This window comes from Centropristis striata, chromosome 22, assembly GCF_030273125.1.
Source record: "Centropristis striata isolate RG_2023a ecotype Rhode Island chromosome 22, C.striata_1.0, whole genome shotgun sequence".
Classification (NCBI taxonomy): Eukaryota; Metazoa; Chordata; class Actinopteri; order Perciformes; family Serranidae; genus Centropristis; species Centropristis striata.
The window spans coordinates 14194682-14210780 of NC_081538.1; the positions used below are offsets into that span (position 1 = coordinate 14194682).

Genomic DNA, 16099 nt, shown 5'->3' on the forward strand with positions numbered 1-16099 from the left:
TGTTTTTCTTTATAAAGAAAGAACTATATCGATATATATGCAATATGGTCTAATTCCATATCACATTTAAAAATATATCGATATATTTTTTATATCGATATATAGCCCAGCCCTACCTCAACGCGCTGATTCAACCTTCCAGTCGGGTTCAACAATAAAAAGTACTTAAAGACTTAAAGACAACAACTCTCAACCAATGCATGTTCTTCATGAGGCAGGCTTACATCTTGACACTACCAAACATCCCCCTAGGATTTAGAATCAAGTCTCTAACCCTATTAGTTTCAAAGTTATTAGGGCTGCCACCTAAAATTCAATTATTCCAAGCATCTGTCAAAGACCCTCGAGCCAAATGGTCCCTTGTCAAGGTTTTACATGTCTGCTGTCGCCTGGAAAATAGGCTACAATTTTAACAGATGAGGCTGGTGATATTCTATATTTTCCGCACAAAAATAATCCAGTCAGTGTATCTACCAACCAGTATTGTGTGCATATTAAAGCCTGAGATCTCTTCTTTCTATGTGCCATTGTTGTCCAAAAACTATTTTTTTTTAAATCACATCAGTGAGCTACACTGTTGTGATATGTTCCTTCATTACGTTTGCCAGCTAATGCGACCTTCGATGCTAGCAGGAGTGAATTAAAGAAGATATCTATATATATTTTCACTTTTGGAGGAGAACTTTATTTTTATTTACAGAACAAGAAAAGATCAAACAACTTAAACAGAAAATAAGTTAAATAATAAAAAAATAAAATAAAGAGTAGATATTTACAACACCAGTTGTTGTTAACATAGATTTTTTTTATTTGAGTGGCCATACATATATGCTGATATGCAAATGAGCAGACAGACAGACAGACAGATGTCGGACGGACGGACGGACAGACGGACGGACGGACAGAAAGACAGACGGACGGACAGACAGACAGACAGACAGACAGACAGACAGACAGACAGACAGACAGACAGACAGACAGACAGACAGACCAATGTGGGAATTTTATGTAAATGCTACATATGCGTATGTGTGTGTGAGTGTGAGTGTGTGTGTAAGTGTGCGTGTACTTTGCGGTTATCATCCTTAAGGGTCTGGGTTAAAAGGGGTCTGCTCGACCTACTAGTAGGTTGAGTAGGTTGTTATCAGTTTATTAAATCGACTACTTTATTAATCTTATTGCTAGGTGCCGATCTCTAGTGGCCATAGTAATTAATACAGGAGTGAAGGAGGAGATAATGTCGTATAAGGAGCAACAGCGTAAGGTGATTTTTTAAGTGTCCTCGCCATGAGGTTTTTTTTGTTTTTTTTACCAAACTTAACCAAGCAGTTTTACCAATTTATAGCCCATTTTCAAAAGTATTTAATCAAAACGATGATTTTACCTTTTTATTTTATATTTTTTTATTCTATATTTTTTAAACCTAAACAGTAGTATTGGCGCCTAAATCGAACAAAAGTGAAATGTAATGAAACAGTGAGCAGCCATTGAAGTGGCTGATAACCTTCTGCACATACTAGCAGGTGGAGAAGGCCCCTTCTAATGCATACAGTATGTATGATGCTGATAATAGACATTTAATGGGGTGTTTATTTTGACTGTATCCCACATACACTATTCTGCTGCCACAAATGCTCACTAGTGCACCAAATGTGGATTAATCCACCGCTGTAAATAGTCCACAACAAATGCACTGTTTGAGTAACATCTGTTTAAAACTTAAGTAACGAGCTGACTAAGGTCATTTCTGAGCTTTTTGAAGCTATATATTATAGCAATGGTTTGCTATGTACAATGCTTTGGTGCAATTCTCACATCGCTATTAACATGCACAACAGTCAATGCATTTCTCAAAACAATTAATACAAACTGCAAGACCTAGTTGATAACCTGTAAAAGCGTGTCACTTGCTCAAAATGGATCATAGTTCATTCCTCAAAAGCAAGTATTCATGTCAATGAAAGTGTCAGTGTCATCAAGATGAAAAGTCCTGACACCATGTTTATGAACAAGATAGTCAAATGTCTCTGTCATGTTTTCATTACGATCTTGGTCTTACATCTTGGTGACGCTACCTGAAAATGCTCCAGACAGCACTATATACTATTTACACAGCCATTTGAAAACTACAGTAAAGTTACACATTACTGTATTTAGTGAGGTTACTGAGTGCAACACACTGAATATGTATGTTTCACACTTTTACTGTATATGATCTTTTCAATTCTAATTTGTTTACAGCATTGTGCAAAAGAAAAAAATAGCTTTATTTACAACAAAAGTCCCTTTGGGTCGAGCTGTAACAGTGTCACAGTGTTGTAGAAATGGTCCTCACTATGTCCTGCTGGTTCATATATGTTGTAAAGTGTTTATGGTTTATGGATTCAGCTCTATGTGATTGTAGAGAAGTGGCTTATCATTGGTTCAACTAATGCTTCACACAGCCTTCTCATCAGTGAAAGCTGAGCTTCACCTGAGAGAAATTGTCCAATTAAGGAGACATTTTCAGTAAAAAATAACTATATACTATATATAATATACATTTTTTTAAATGTAGAAAATTTGCTTGACAGATTTTGACAACTAGTTCAACATTTTTGTATGTAATGCCTCAAGCAATGAAATGAGGACTATTAGTTTTATATTGAATGACTATCCAGCATTCACAAGTTAATTTTGACTGACAAGCAAATGATAATGTTATAAAACAGCAGAGAGTTGTATGAAAGCACTTGATGACTGTCCAAAAGCATTTGTAATGTGTTGTAAGGAATGAGAAACTGCTACTATGATGAGCACCAATGACTAAATGTTGTGGAGGTTGAACTAACTGTTGTGCAAATGTTTGTATTGATGTGAGAAATGCACCAAAGCGACTGAGAACAACTGTAATGATTGCTGCCCATAGAGATAAATGGACTTGGGGTTGAATGCCATAGACAAGTGAGGAATCCGTTTCCCTTTCTGACAGAACTCCACTAAAAAGATACGTCGTAATGATGGATGTTCTCCGCCAGCAAAGATCTGATTAATATTAAAATAAATACTGCTTATACGTTTTCTGTATGTATATCTGTTCAGCGAAATACATTGTCAATATCTGTATCTGCACTTGTAATGGCCGGGGTTTAAACTGAAAGTTGATCTTTTAAGCCTGAAATTGGAATGGTCGATGAGAAGTTGTAGTATTCTTATATATTTCAAACAAATGTACAGAATAGGCTCAGAACTGAGCTTCAGCTCAACGTTTTTGATCAGTTACTCGTTTCATCCAAGTACTTTACTCAATCCAATAAAGTATTATATCAAGCATGATGGTTCCCTCGTCCTGTAGATGGATTTTGTGTTGAAAATCTAGTTTTATGACCTGAATATTCTCGTGTATACTGTGCCCATTGGATTTTAAGTTTTATTTAATCAAATGTCTTCAATTTTTTCCCAAGGTATTATTAATGTTAAATCACTGCATACTGTAATATTGCAGCTAATTATTATTTTCATTATCAAATGATCTGTTTTCTATGAAAATATATTCATCATATTATATTCATTTCATTAACAGTGAAAACCCAAGTTACTTTCTTTACCTACTTGGTTATCAAAACTATTGCAGGTTATTTTTCTGTTGATCGACTAATCAATAGCCATGTACAATAGGATAAAATAAAAAATTTTCATAAATCAGGCCATATATGTGAATGCACTTTTGGGCATCTTAGAGTAAATGTCAAGTCTGAAAAATGTATTCTACTGTAAGAATACCGGACAGGACATTGGCTTCATTGGCTTCACTGAATATAAAGTTCATTCAAAGAAGCATGAATCACTGTAATAAAGAGAAGAATAACTTTTCACTCCTCTTCCTATCAAACACAAGTTTGTTCTTAATTGGCTGCTGATGGAGAAATTGCAGAGAGCGAGACGTTCATGCTCATGTCTGTGTTTGTGCTCGTAGAGGAGCAGATCCATGAATGTGCAAAGCTGCGTGTCCCGGCCATGCAGCTCATTATTAATAATGACTCAGATGTAATATGCCGAGGTTGCCAGATTGGTTTCTGCTGCCGAGAATTTTAGTCGCTAAATTATGAGTAGAGAGTAGTTCTGAGATTCTGAGCATCCAAGATCTGTGATACCAGCTGGTGAAACTATTATGTACTTATTATGTGGATCTCTAATTTCAAAAGTAACTTTTTTAAAGGACTGTTCAGTCCAGTAATAGAATGAAGATCATTTTTTATTAATAAATGAAGGACAGATAATACCTTATAAGACTATGCTTATAAAATGGTACAAAAATGCTGGAATGCTCTCATCTATATTTGAGCAAAAAAATCTCCATCTGAACTTTTTAATTATAGTCATCTGTGAGGTTCTATAATTTTACAAATTGTGCAGGAGATGTTTTTTCACTTTACTTTTGAAAATGGCCTGAAATAATATGTAATACACTGTGAACAACCGGACAGCTCTCACCCCACTGGCATCATTATTTGTTCTTATAGTTTCAGTAAAATAAGTCTTAAAGGCAGAGAGTAAATACAAGGCATTTTCTTTGGTGGAAGAAGTTGACATCCCATAAAAATGGTAGCCTAAATATAGCTACAGAACATTTGTCATGCTTGCTGTACTGTATTTGTTTACCAAATAAATCAAAGCTTCTCCACACCCATACACTTAATTGATGTCCTTTCTTTTCTAAATTAGGTGTGTACTATGGAGCACTAATTTATTTCACAACACTAATTTTGCATCAGACATGCTGTATAGGTTAAGAAAGCCAAAGTCGTACAATGCATAGTGATTCCATAACAAACACTAGCACAGCTACAGTGGTCTACGTTCCAAACTCAAGAGCTTCAAATAAAAATTGAAGGTGCAAGCAGCGATGAAGGGGCCCGAGCAGAGTGGAGCCGTCGGCGGAGCCGGCCATGTCTCTATGACAAACGGTTCGTTAGTTAGGGTTAGGGCTAGGAAAAGGGACTAATCAAAAAGTGCGGGACTCCATGAAATATTGTTATGTAGAACTTTTCAGTGATGGACAATCATCATGCATGACAAGTTTGAGGCAGATTGGACAATGGATGGTCAAGTTATACAGTCTCGTGTTTTATGCCAAAACGCCATATTTTTCCATCATGCCACGCCCACAGTGTGACCGCCTGCAAAGCTTTTAATAACTTTTGATGTCAAAGGCCTTTTGAGGGTCAAAGTCGATCGGTCTAAAGTCGATTGGATTAAATCTGTAGGAGGAGTTTGTTAAAGTATGCAGCGTGGAAATGGCGAAAAACGTCTAAAACGCCATTTTCCATCCAAGATGGCCACCTTCCTGTTCATTTTTGGGTATGGCTTCTTGAGACTTTTTGGTGCGTCTTCCCATGATACATGTATGTACCAAATTCCGTGTCTCTATGACAAATCTGTTTTAGGGGCTCAATTCTAGGGGGTGCTAGTAGGTCATTTTGCCACGCCCATTTCTGAAACCAATGAAATACATACATTTTCGACGGGAATTGAATTTTGTCCCAAGTTTGGTGAGTTTTGGAATATGATAAAGCCCTTAAAAACGCAATTCATTTGCCTTTATAATAATAAACGGAGCAATTTCAATTGTTTCCTCGCACTGTTAGTGCTCGGGTCCTAATAATTCATTACAAAAGTTGTGTTGGCTCACATAAAAACTGTAACAGTCGAGCAGAGTCAATTTACAGTCCCAGTAAAAAGGAAGTTAGAGCGTCTGGAGCTTCAGTACTGTGCAGTGTTTCCAACTCTCTTCCAATAAAAGTAGCTGACACTAGCTCCAAAAGTCACTTAACCAACATAATCACAACATGCAGATTTTAGAATTATAACCATAGACATGACAGCTTCCTCCTATGAATAAAGCCAAAACATCTTGATTGCCCCCTGGTGGCTGGCTGCAGTATGAGGGCATAAACCACGCCCCCTCCATGTTGATGAATGGGACGTGGTCCAAACTTTAAAGTAAAGAGTAAAATAAACATTTAGGTAGTTTATATCACACTGATGTTTTCCAATAAGCTTTTAGTTATTTGATACTAAAAAAGGCTTGCAATATATATATATATTTATATATATATATATATTGCAAGCCTTTGTTGGTTTCTTATTTGTGCATGAGTTTTATTCATGCTTATTCTGTCAAAGCACTCTGTGAACGTTGTTTTTAGGGTTAGGGTTAAACCTCAAACACACTCTTCTGTGCAGGGGCTGTGAGCTCTGTGCACAAGGGATCACAGAGTTAATACCATGCATCCTACCATCCTACTTACTTCCTCCACAGACTGAAACATGCATGTGAGAATCCCTCCCCTGTCCCTTCAGCTCTCAGACAGAGGGTGGCTGTGCAATACGCCCGTGACAAATGACTTGTAAACTCACATTAGTGTCAGGAGGAAGGAGCGGAGCAGCGCCCTCCACGCCATCCCTCCGCTCCGCCCATGCATGCAGTGACAAATTTGGAAGGTTTGGGGAGAATGGAGCGAGCACGATCTAATTTAGGTTGAAATGGTATGGGGTTAGGATGGGGATATGTGCTGTAGTATATGTGTGTGTGTGTGTGTGTGTGTGTGTGTGTGTGTGTGTGTGTGTGTGTGTGTGTGTGTGTGTGTGTTTGCATGTGTGTGTGTGAGAGTGATCCAGGCGTGGGATGGACTGGAAGAGCCTGCTGAGAAGCACACATCATCAGGCTACCTCTGTGGAGCAGAGAGAGAGAGAGAGAGAGTGAGAAAGGAATGAAGTAGGAGTGAGGGATGGCAGAGGGAGAGAGTAAACGGCCGTGGAGCCAGATGGATAGAGGGATGGAGTAGGAAGAAAAGACAGGAAGTGATGAAGACAGAAGCAGAGAATGAGAGGAGACAAAAGACAGCAATAAAGAAATGCAGAGCTAATCAGAACACGGGAAATGGGAAAGAGAGGGAGAATGGATGGATGGATGGATGGATGGATGCACAACCTCACCTATATGATCTAATAATAAATTATTTTTTATTCTGACTTACTGGATCAACATTTTGAACCAAAAAGAAACAAAGAAAAACCAACATAAATGTGATCTTGTGATTGTGTGTGATCCTGTCATCAACTCTGGTTTTTATTCTAGTGGGACTCGATTTTATTTGTGTCTTGTGTGTTTAGCGTAACAATTTATGTCATTTTGTGTATTTTTTAGTCATTTTGTGTCTTTGTAAGTCATTTTGTTGTTCCTTTTTTGTGTCTTTGTAAGTCATTTTGTTGTTGTTTTTTTGTGTCATTTTTTGGTCATTTTGTGTCATTTTTTGTCTTCTGTGGGTTTTTTTTTGGTCATTTTGTCTTCTCATTTTGTGCCTTTTTTTTAGTCATTTTGTGTCTTTTTGTGTCTGTCTTTGGTCATTTTGTGTCTTTTTTAGTCCACACATCCACTGATTTTATGGTCAATAGATGAGCTGCTGCGGGTTTCTGGGTGGCTCCGCTCTCCCCCGGCTCGTAGCGAGATCACCGGCGTTACAGCAGTGAGCGGTAGCGGGGCTAGTCGGTAGATTAGGCTTTGGCCAAATCCTGTCGGAAGCAAGGCTAAAATATCCTTTTTCGTGGTGAAACAGGAGTGTAAAGTCAAACGTTTTTCTTCTTTTAAAATCAACTTTTGCTCTAAACTATTTAAAATGGCGTCTACAGCGAGATCAAAAGAGAGTTTCGCGTCTGCTGCAGCCATGTTGGATCTGTAAGAAAACTACAAAACTACAAGCTTCCGTCTGACGAATAGTACGCGTCATCGTCTTGCCGTCCCTCCCCGTTCTGTGATTGGATCCCTAAAACAGGGCTAAGAGACGGCTTTAGTTTCCAGACCCCTTGGCAGTTCAAAATGAAATCGAGCGCGCAAGGCAGTATGGGTATACCCAGGCTAAATGCATATCATGATATTGGCAACATTCCTACTTCTTGGCGTAGTGGCGTAAGGATTTCCCATTAATGACCTAGACTGTGGCGACCTGCCAGAGACTCATGTGCTGCGCTAACGTCACATTTCAAGCTACTGATAGTATATCTACACTATTCATAATATCTAGTTATTTTGCGTTGTGTCTCTGCTCAGCTTAGCTTGCTAATGTTAGCTACAGAAGACATTGTGCGTGCAGAGATCTCAGCTTGTGCCTGAGAATAATGATATGCTGATTTTCCTGAAAGAAAAGTCATTTCCAAACTAGGAACACATGCAAGTCATAGTTTGTTTATTTGAAGATATTTTATTTATTTGTGTTATTAATTTTGTTATTTTGCTGTGGGATTTGTTTTTAAAATCAAAAACTACTTTGAATGGTGAGTTGAGTGTATCATTACATCCCTAGTATTGGATACATGAGGGGAGATTCCAACCAGATAATCAGGCGGTCAGATAGTCAGACAGTCGGGTAGCACCTCGGGGTGCTGGAGGTGATAGTGGTTATGGTGGAGGGGGGGTTAAGTAATCCACGGGCCATAAAGCAGCACCAGCCTGGCATCGCCATGACAACGGAGGGACCAGAACAGGCACCGTCCCGCTACTCCTGCAAGAGGGTGGAGCATGTGGAGGAGGTGGCTGCTGTGTGTGTGATCCATCTACATGCAGAGCCCATCAAATTATCAGGGAGGTGAGGGGTGAGAGTGTTGTAGAAAATCTTTAAAGAAAAAACACTTGACAACCAGGTAGTTTCGAATTACAGCCTTGTGCGGGATTTATTTTGCAAGTATCAAAAACAGATACAGATGCCAAAGGTGACAGACAATTCCAAAAGTCAGAACAACACAGAAAGAGACAACACACTGTGTCTCTTTTTATTTTGCAGGTTTGTGCGTCATTATTTCTGTGTAACTAAGGTTAAATGTCCTGTAATTTCCTGTTATGTTCCACTTTTGATATCAGAGCACACTTGGGAGGTCAGATTCCTATTCTGATGTTATCGTATCAACCAGAGCATCCGCTTACGATATGCTAGGATGATTTGTCTAATGAGTTTGTCTTTTCCCATAAAACTGAAATCCTACCTTGTGCCAGGTCACGCAATCATGCATTAATTTCTTATATATGTATTGTCAATGGATTTCCACTACAAGAGAGGGAACAGAGAAGAGATGACTGAAGGATGAAAGAAGAAGAGAAGATGTTAGGGAAGGAAGGAAAGAAGCAGAGAAGGATAGATTAAGGATAAAAGAAGGAGGGAAGAGGGGAGCAGACAGTGCAGAGGGGGGACACACGGAGCCTCCAGCTGGAGCCCCTCTGCGCTGCAGGAACACACCCTGAGGCTTACACACACACACACACACACACACACACGCACTCCAGCCTGGAGTCCAAGGCAAGTGAGAGCACACACTGGTGTACACACTGAGAACCCACAGCACACATTCACACATTCAGCCAGAGATATTCATACACACACACACACACACACACACACACACACACACACACTCGTCACCTCATGTGCCCATTACACCAGCCAGGGCCAGCCGGTGACTCTGAATAAAATCATCTCTTCCTAAATGTCCATCCCTCCCTCACTGTGTCTGTCCGTCTCTTTCTCTCCATCCATCGCCCTCTCTTCATTCTCTCTAACACCTCTTATTTACCTCCGTCCTTTTCACTTTTTTCCCTCCCTCTCTTCTTCTTCCACTCTCTGTTTCCATCTCCATCTTCCTCTCGGTCCACCTCAGGCAGCTCTCTGCAGTGGTGTGATCCTGTCATCCAACTCTGGTTTTTATTCTAGTGTCACTCTATTTTATTTGTGTCTTGTGTGTTTAGCATAACAATTTTGGTCATTGAGTGTATTTTTTAGTCATTTTGTGCCTTTTGTTGTGTGTTTTTTAGCTATTTTGTGTCTTTTTTTGGTCATTTTGTGTCTTTTTTTTGGTCATTTTGTGTCTTTTTTAGACTTTTTTTTTGTCTTTTTAGTCATTTTGTGTCTTTTTTTTGGTCATTTTGTCTTCTAATTTTGTGCCTTTTTTAGTCATTTTGTGTCTTTTTGTGTCTGTCTTTGGTCATTTTGTGTCTTTTTTAGTCCTTTAGTCCAACATAAAGTGTGATTTTGAATATTTTTTTTACTTTCAAAAAATGATCATGCTCAATAAAGAGATTTAAATGTTGCAATTGTGAACAAAGGTTGCAAATATAACATATAAGAGGGTTACATCCTCTTCCTAAATCCCCATCCCTCGCTCGCTGTGTCTGTCCGTCTCTTTCTCTCCATCCATCGCCCTCTCTTCATTCTCTCTTACACCTCTCCTTTACCTCTTGCCTTTTCACTTTTTTCCCTCCCTCTCTTCTTCTTCCCCCTTTCCATCTCCATCTTCCTCTCGGTCCACCTCAGGCAGCTCTCTGCAGTGGCTTGAGCAATAAACTCAGGGGACCCTGCTATCACAGCAAACCAATTACCCAGCACTGGGGGCACATGAACACACAGTCAAACATTGCCCTCGGGAACCTGTCACCAAAATACACACACACACACACACACACACACACACACACACACACACACCTACACACACACACACACACACACACACACACACACACACACATAGAGGCACACACACACGCTGGAGAAGAAGGAGCCTGTCCACATGGAGTTGTGGTTCAAAAATGTAAAGCAATGTAAGTTGAAGCTAAATAAAGAAGCAAATAAATGATTCATTGTAATGATTCAAAGATGCAGAGATCAGGTTGAAGAGAACAGTACAAGAGTACATTTTACTTTGGCCGGATAAACCTGCTATGAGGCCCAAAGCAAGAATGAACTGCTGGGCATCTATTGACCCCATTCCTCACTGTGTAATGTGTAGGACAGTAGTGTATACTGCCCTACAAATTATAACTGCAGTAACTATGCAGGGGTTAAACTGAGAAAAACTGCTTTAAAGTTTTTTAAAATTTTTTGACTGGCCAGCCAAATGGGTTATAGGTAGGTAAGTGATATGACACTTATTTCTACATGTATTGATGATGTCATTTTTATGCTAAAAAATCATGATGATTTATTTGACCGTTAAACCCAAAAATGTAGTTACTGCACTCTGATTTTGCATTACTATAAGAACCTTTTACAGCAAAACCAGAGAGCAGTAACAACAATGTTCTTTCAGCTTTTATGTTTGGTTTTCAGGAAATAAACATTTTCAAATTGATTTTGTTATCGGTGTATTTAAAAGTGTTTATCAACTCTATTCAAAGATCTGTGTATTTTAGACTTAATATTATAAAGTAATGTTATATCTGAGTCTTAATATAATTTTATATCACTTTTTTACTTCATCACCATCTTGATAATAATTCCCTAATCAAATAAACTTATAATTTCTAATATTCTTGTTTACACTATTCAACACAATGAAGAAATACAAGACTACACTGCTTTTGTTTTATGTTTAAATTCGTATCCAAATCCATCCGACCGTGGTAAGTGAACTTACTGCACTCTGCTTTCGTTTTGAGTGGGATTTTGTAATTTCTGCAATTTTTATATCATTATTTCTCTGAAATAAAGCACAATTTAAACATAAAACTTTGTCACAAGATAAAACAGACATAAAGGAGATCATTTTTAGTGATAACACAATTTCGACCAAAAATGTACTGCAGTTAAGCTTTGTAGGGCAGAGTAGTTCCAAGCATCATTCATGCCGTTGACATTCTAATTCTAAATCACCATTCGAATGCTGCTCAGCTTTTTTCTTTTTTTCTTGCACATCTTTTCATTCCGTCTAACCCCAGTATTTCTGCAGTTACAGATACATATTGGGCTACACTAATATTCGTATAACACTTTTTGTAGAATTTGATTCCAGTGGTTTCTTGCAGCTAGAATCATATGAAGGTAGAATATGCACACTGCTAATACTTGGTAGACTAGACCGCCCTCATGACTCCCACGAAGGAAGCATCAAGCACAGTAGAGCAGTAATTGAGGAGTGACGAGGATAAAAGCCACACACACTGAACGGTTGTTGGGAGTTTTCCATGTTTGAAATGATGCATCAGGATACACCATTGTCTGATTTCTCAGGTTCATCTTATCTGTCCGTATGGCATTTCTAGTGTGTGCTATATGAACATCAAATGATGCAGCGCTACAAGACACAATCAGTATATGCTGACCTTTAGAGGGAATTTGTTTCAGAATTTGGTTGTTTGAAGCTGTGCTGAATATTTTCTGCACAAAGAAAGCAAGAAACCCTAAAAGGCAAACAAGCAGCAATAAGCAAGCACTCCAGACGTAGACATTTTGCAGTTTCAACACATGGTTAATGCTTTAAAAAGGTCGCAGTTGAGTTAAGTTTAGGCATCAAAATTATTTAGGATGAGGAAAAGGTCATGGTTTGGGTTAAAGTAATTGAGGTCATTAAGTAACTCAAGTTACTTATGTAAGTTAAAATACATTATGTAAGTGACGTACAACTATCAACCACCCCAACCACCTTTAGGTGCTTGACTTCCACCGTTAGAGGACTCGAGGTCCCAGCCTGTGAAATAAAAACCTCAGTATGGGTCGTAACAGGGTGATCATATAAACAACTTTATAGAAGGTGTCACATAAAAATGAAACCTCAATGAAATACTTCTTTCAGTATCTGCGGTACTAGGTGTTAACTCTTGTGTGCAGTACAGTGGCAGGGGTTACTCACCAGGGGGAGCCATAAATCTTGAAGCCCCGCACGGTGACCTCGGAGTCCTGCAGGTAGATGCAGTTGGTGAGCAGGGACTGGACGTTCTCATAATTCTCCGGCTTCAACTTGGAGGCAGAAGGGAAGTAGTAGAAGTCCTGCTTGATCAGGTCAGCCATAAACTCCTGGTCAAAAGTCAACTCGTGGTTTCCGGCGATTACTATCTTGATGTCGTAGGGCAGGGTACCTTGCATAGGAAGAGAGGGAAGTAGAGAGTTAAAAAATGGACCTGCACTTATATAGAGCTTTTCTAGACGATTTGCAACCATTCAAAGCACTTTACACTACAGACAGCGCTCATTCACCCATTCACACACACATTCATACTGGTGGCAGAGGCTACCCTAAACGGTGCCACCTGCCACCATTGGGAATTCATTCACACACCGATGAACGCAGCATCGGGAGAAATTTGGGGTTCAGTATCTTGCTCAAGGACACTCCGACATGTAGGCTGCCATGGTCAGGGATCGAACCACCAACCCTCTGATCAGTTTGTGACCGCTCTACCAACTGAGCCACAGCCACCCCACAAAGGGGGAGGGGAAAGTGGGGATGGCAAGAGGACAAGATTTAGGTCTCGGAAATGTTTTGGTTTCCGTACGTAGCCCGTACGTATGTTTGAGTGGACTTTGGTTGCATGCATCAAAACACATCAAAAAAAACATGACGAATTTGTAAAAATCCAATCATGAAGCCCATCTGCTATTACCTGATGCTGATTTAGCTTTTAATTAGCCTTTTTTTTATGTTTTGGTATTCATATCCAGAGAAACAATACAATGTCTACATCGTCTCTCAACTCCAACTCCATTCTCAAATTGCCAATCAGAATGAAAATAATGACCATTGTCAGAATGAGTTTATGGTCTCGATAGTTTAAAGTTTTCTTCAATACAGGATGTTCATATTGTAAATCATGCAGGGTTATCTGTAACAGTTTGGATATTCAAAAGGAAAAACAATTGTGGGCCGTTCATTCTGAATAATGATTGGCCCTTGCTAATCATGCTATCATTCCGGCTCCCAATCCACTTTGTGCAAAAAACTAATGTGGCGAAGGCCATCAACCAGGATTGTGATAGCCAAAAAGACCAACTTGAGTCCACAAACCAATGGGTGAAGTAACAATATTATACAGTCTTTGGTATAGAGGAAAAAACAAGGGGAGGAGGTGGAGGGAAGTAGTTGTTTGGAAGAAACTACTGTCTTTTATGTTCTATTTAAAACGTGTTTCATGTCTAAACTCTAACTACACAAAACTGGCATTATTTTTTATAGTATATAGCTCTCGGAAAATGGTAGGAAAATGAAGTTTTTGACCATCAATAACCCGTTCTAAATATGAGGGGATAGATGATTTTTTTCATCTATTTAGACTTCACCTGCGTACTGCTGCTTACTTGTGCAATGATAGTATGTTGAAGTCTATATGTTTTGATGTTAAGATTGTATATTTTCTTAAGTCTATATATTCTGCTAGATGCCGAATTTCCCTCCAGGGATCAATAAAGTACTTGTGATTCTGATTATGGAGCGCGCACATTTTTCACAGATAACCTGCCATACTAAGTGCCGATGACACACAGATCCCTCTCCCCGGAGAAAAAAACGTGTGTGGGAAATCCTTTCAGAATAAGTCAGGTGTGGTGCATATTTGATCCCGTATGTGATGTTTAATTGGGAATTGGGAAAGTTAAGTTGGGAATTGGGAAAGTTAAGTGTGGCTTTTAAACTAATGCGTAAAAAATATTTTGGCACGCATTACACACTGGCAGCTCTAACGGCTCTGACTAAATTCAATAACGGTGGAGTTTAGAAGGAGCGTGTGTTGAGGGACCCTTCTGTCATGGTGCAGGTCTCTGATCCGGCTCGTTAACATCCACAGTGACACCTTGTTGCTGATCCCAGACCTGAGGCAACAAAAAGCTAATTTTCTTGCCTCCACCCCGGAGATCACCACGTCCACCTCGCGTGCAGTGGCAGTAAGTTGATTTGCCGTTGTTTTGTCCATAATCAGCGGGCATGCCGGCGATTAATAGTAAGTTGCATGTCATTTGCGTATTCATTTTCAGGAGGAGCCGGGGCGTGGTTGGTGGCTCGTGCATGTGCGCTCAGTTCCACGGTGGTTGGGATGTATCAAGGAAAGGTGCGCTGAACCTGGCGTAAGAACAGTTTGATACATGTGGCGGTGAGTTTGCGTACGTACTTGGGTACATGGGTTCAGGGAAAGGAAAGGAAGGAAAAAAGATTGGTAGACAGAGTGTGGAGGGGAAACTGGGGAGGATATGAAACCCATCCCAGATGGCTTGGCATTCACATGGCTTTCTCATTGTTTTCCCCTCAATTTCTAGCAAATCTGTACATCTGTCTTAGCTTCCCTCCATCAGTCAAGGTCTCAACCCAGTGCACTGCTGTCTTCTGTTTATGGAAGCATAGCTGAATGCATCCGTCAGGGAATCTTTATCTAGAGGAATGATGAGGAGGGGAAGCAGAAAGAGTGATCATTGTGAAGTTTACGATGCAGAATATTAAACATTTACCGGCTATGCCAACTGCTGCTGCATCTTTCCCCCTTTTTCTCTCATCATCCTCCTCTAATCAAACACCCACTCCTTCACATCACCCCCCATTTTCTCCTCTGTCTCAATGGCTTTAATTGGCTATTCAGAGCGTGGCACAGCAGGGCGCGCGATCGATCTGCGCCCATCAAACCCAGCGGCGGCCGGCCCTTCACAAATCTACATGATGTTTTCAAGGCTCTGCTGAAGAAACAGAGAGCCAACACTGACAAACATCTGGGGGTCTGCTTTGTCAGGTAGAGCAGTTGACGGCGAGTTCAATCACCATGGTTTTTTTTTTTTATTATTACTGCTAGGATGGCGCGGCATGCAGCTGAGCACATCGGTTTGTGTGTCAGCATGTGTGTTTGTGAGTGACTTTCCCTCGTGTGTGCGAGTTTGCATGCATCTGTGCATGAACGTGTCATGTTAGTGAAAAGGAGTAATTAAACTGAGCTTTAGAAGAGGCTGACAGCCCGGCGACGGCTCTGTCATAACAGCCAATCACAGCCCGGTGACAGAAAGAGAGAAAGAGTGGGGGGATAGAGGGAGGGAGAGGAAGGAGAGAGCGACAGAAATACTTTAGGAAGCCCAAAAATCCTTGAGTGTGAAGGAGGAATAATAACAAGATGAAAGCAGCTGTCAAAGAGTGCCCATCTCTGCAGTTTGGGGCCGGGGCCGCCCCCTCTCCCCAACACAGCTCCCATTTGTTTGGCAGAAGGGCTTGTGTTTAGTTGTCAAGCAGACACCAAAAAAGCCCCGTAAATGAGGGGCTGCACCTCCACAAAGGCACACAGACACGCACACACCACCGCACAATCAAAAGATGTTTGCGATTGCTTTTC

The 16099-nt window shown here is 40.1% G+C and overlaps 1 protein-coding gene across 1 annotated transcript in view; it reads right to left on the minus strand.

Annotated features, from left to right (window-relative positions):
• Positions 1-16099, minus strand: part of mpped1 (metallophosphoesterase domain containing 1) — a 135013-nt gene that overhangs the window by 64818 nt on the left and 54096 nt on the right. The window contains exon 4 of the mRNA XM_059325471.1: positions 12655-12880. Coding sequence (XP_059181454.1) covers positions 12655-12880 — 226 coding nt within the window. The remainder of the gene's footprint in view (positions 1-12654; positions 12881-16099) is intronic.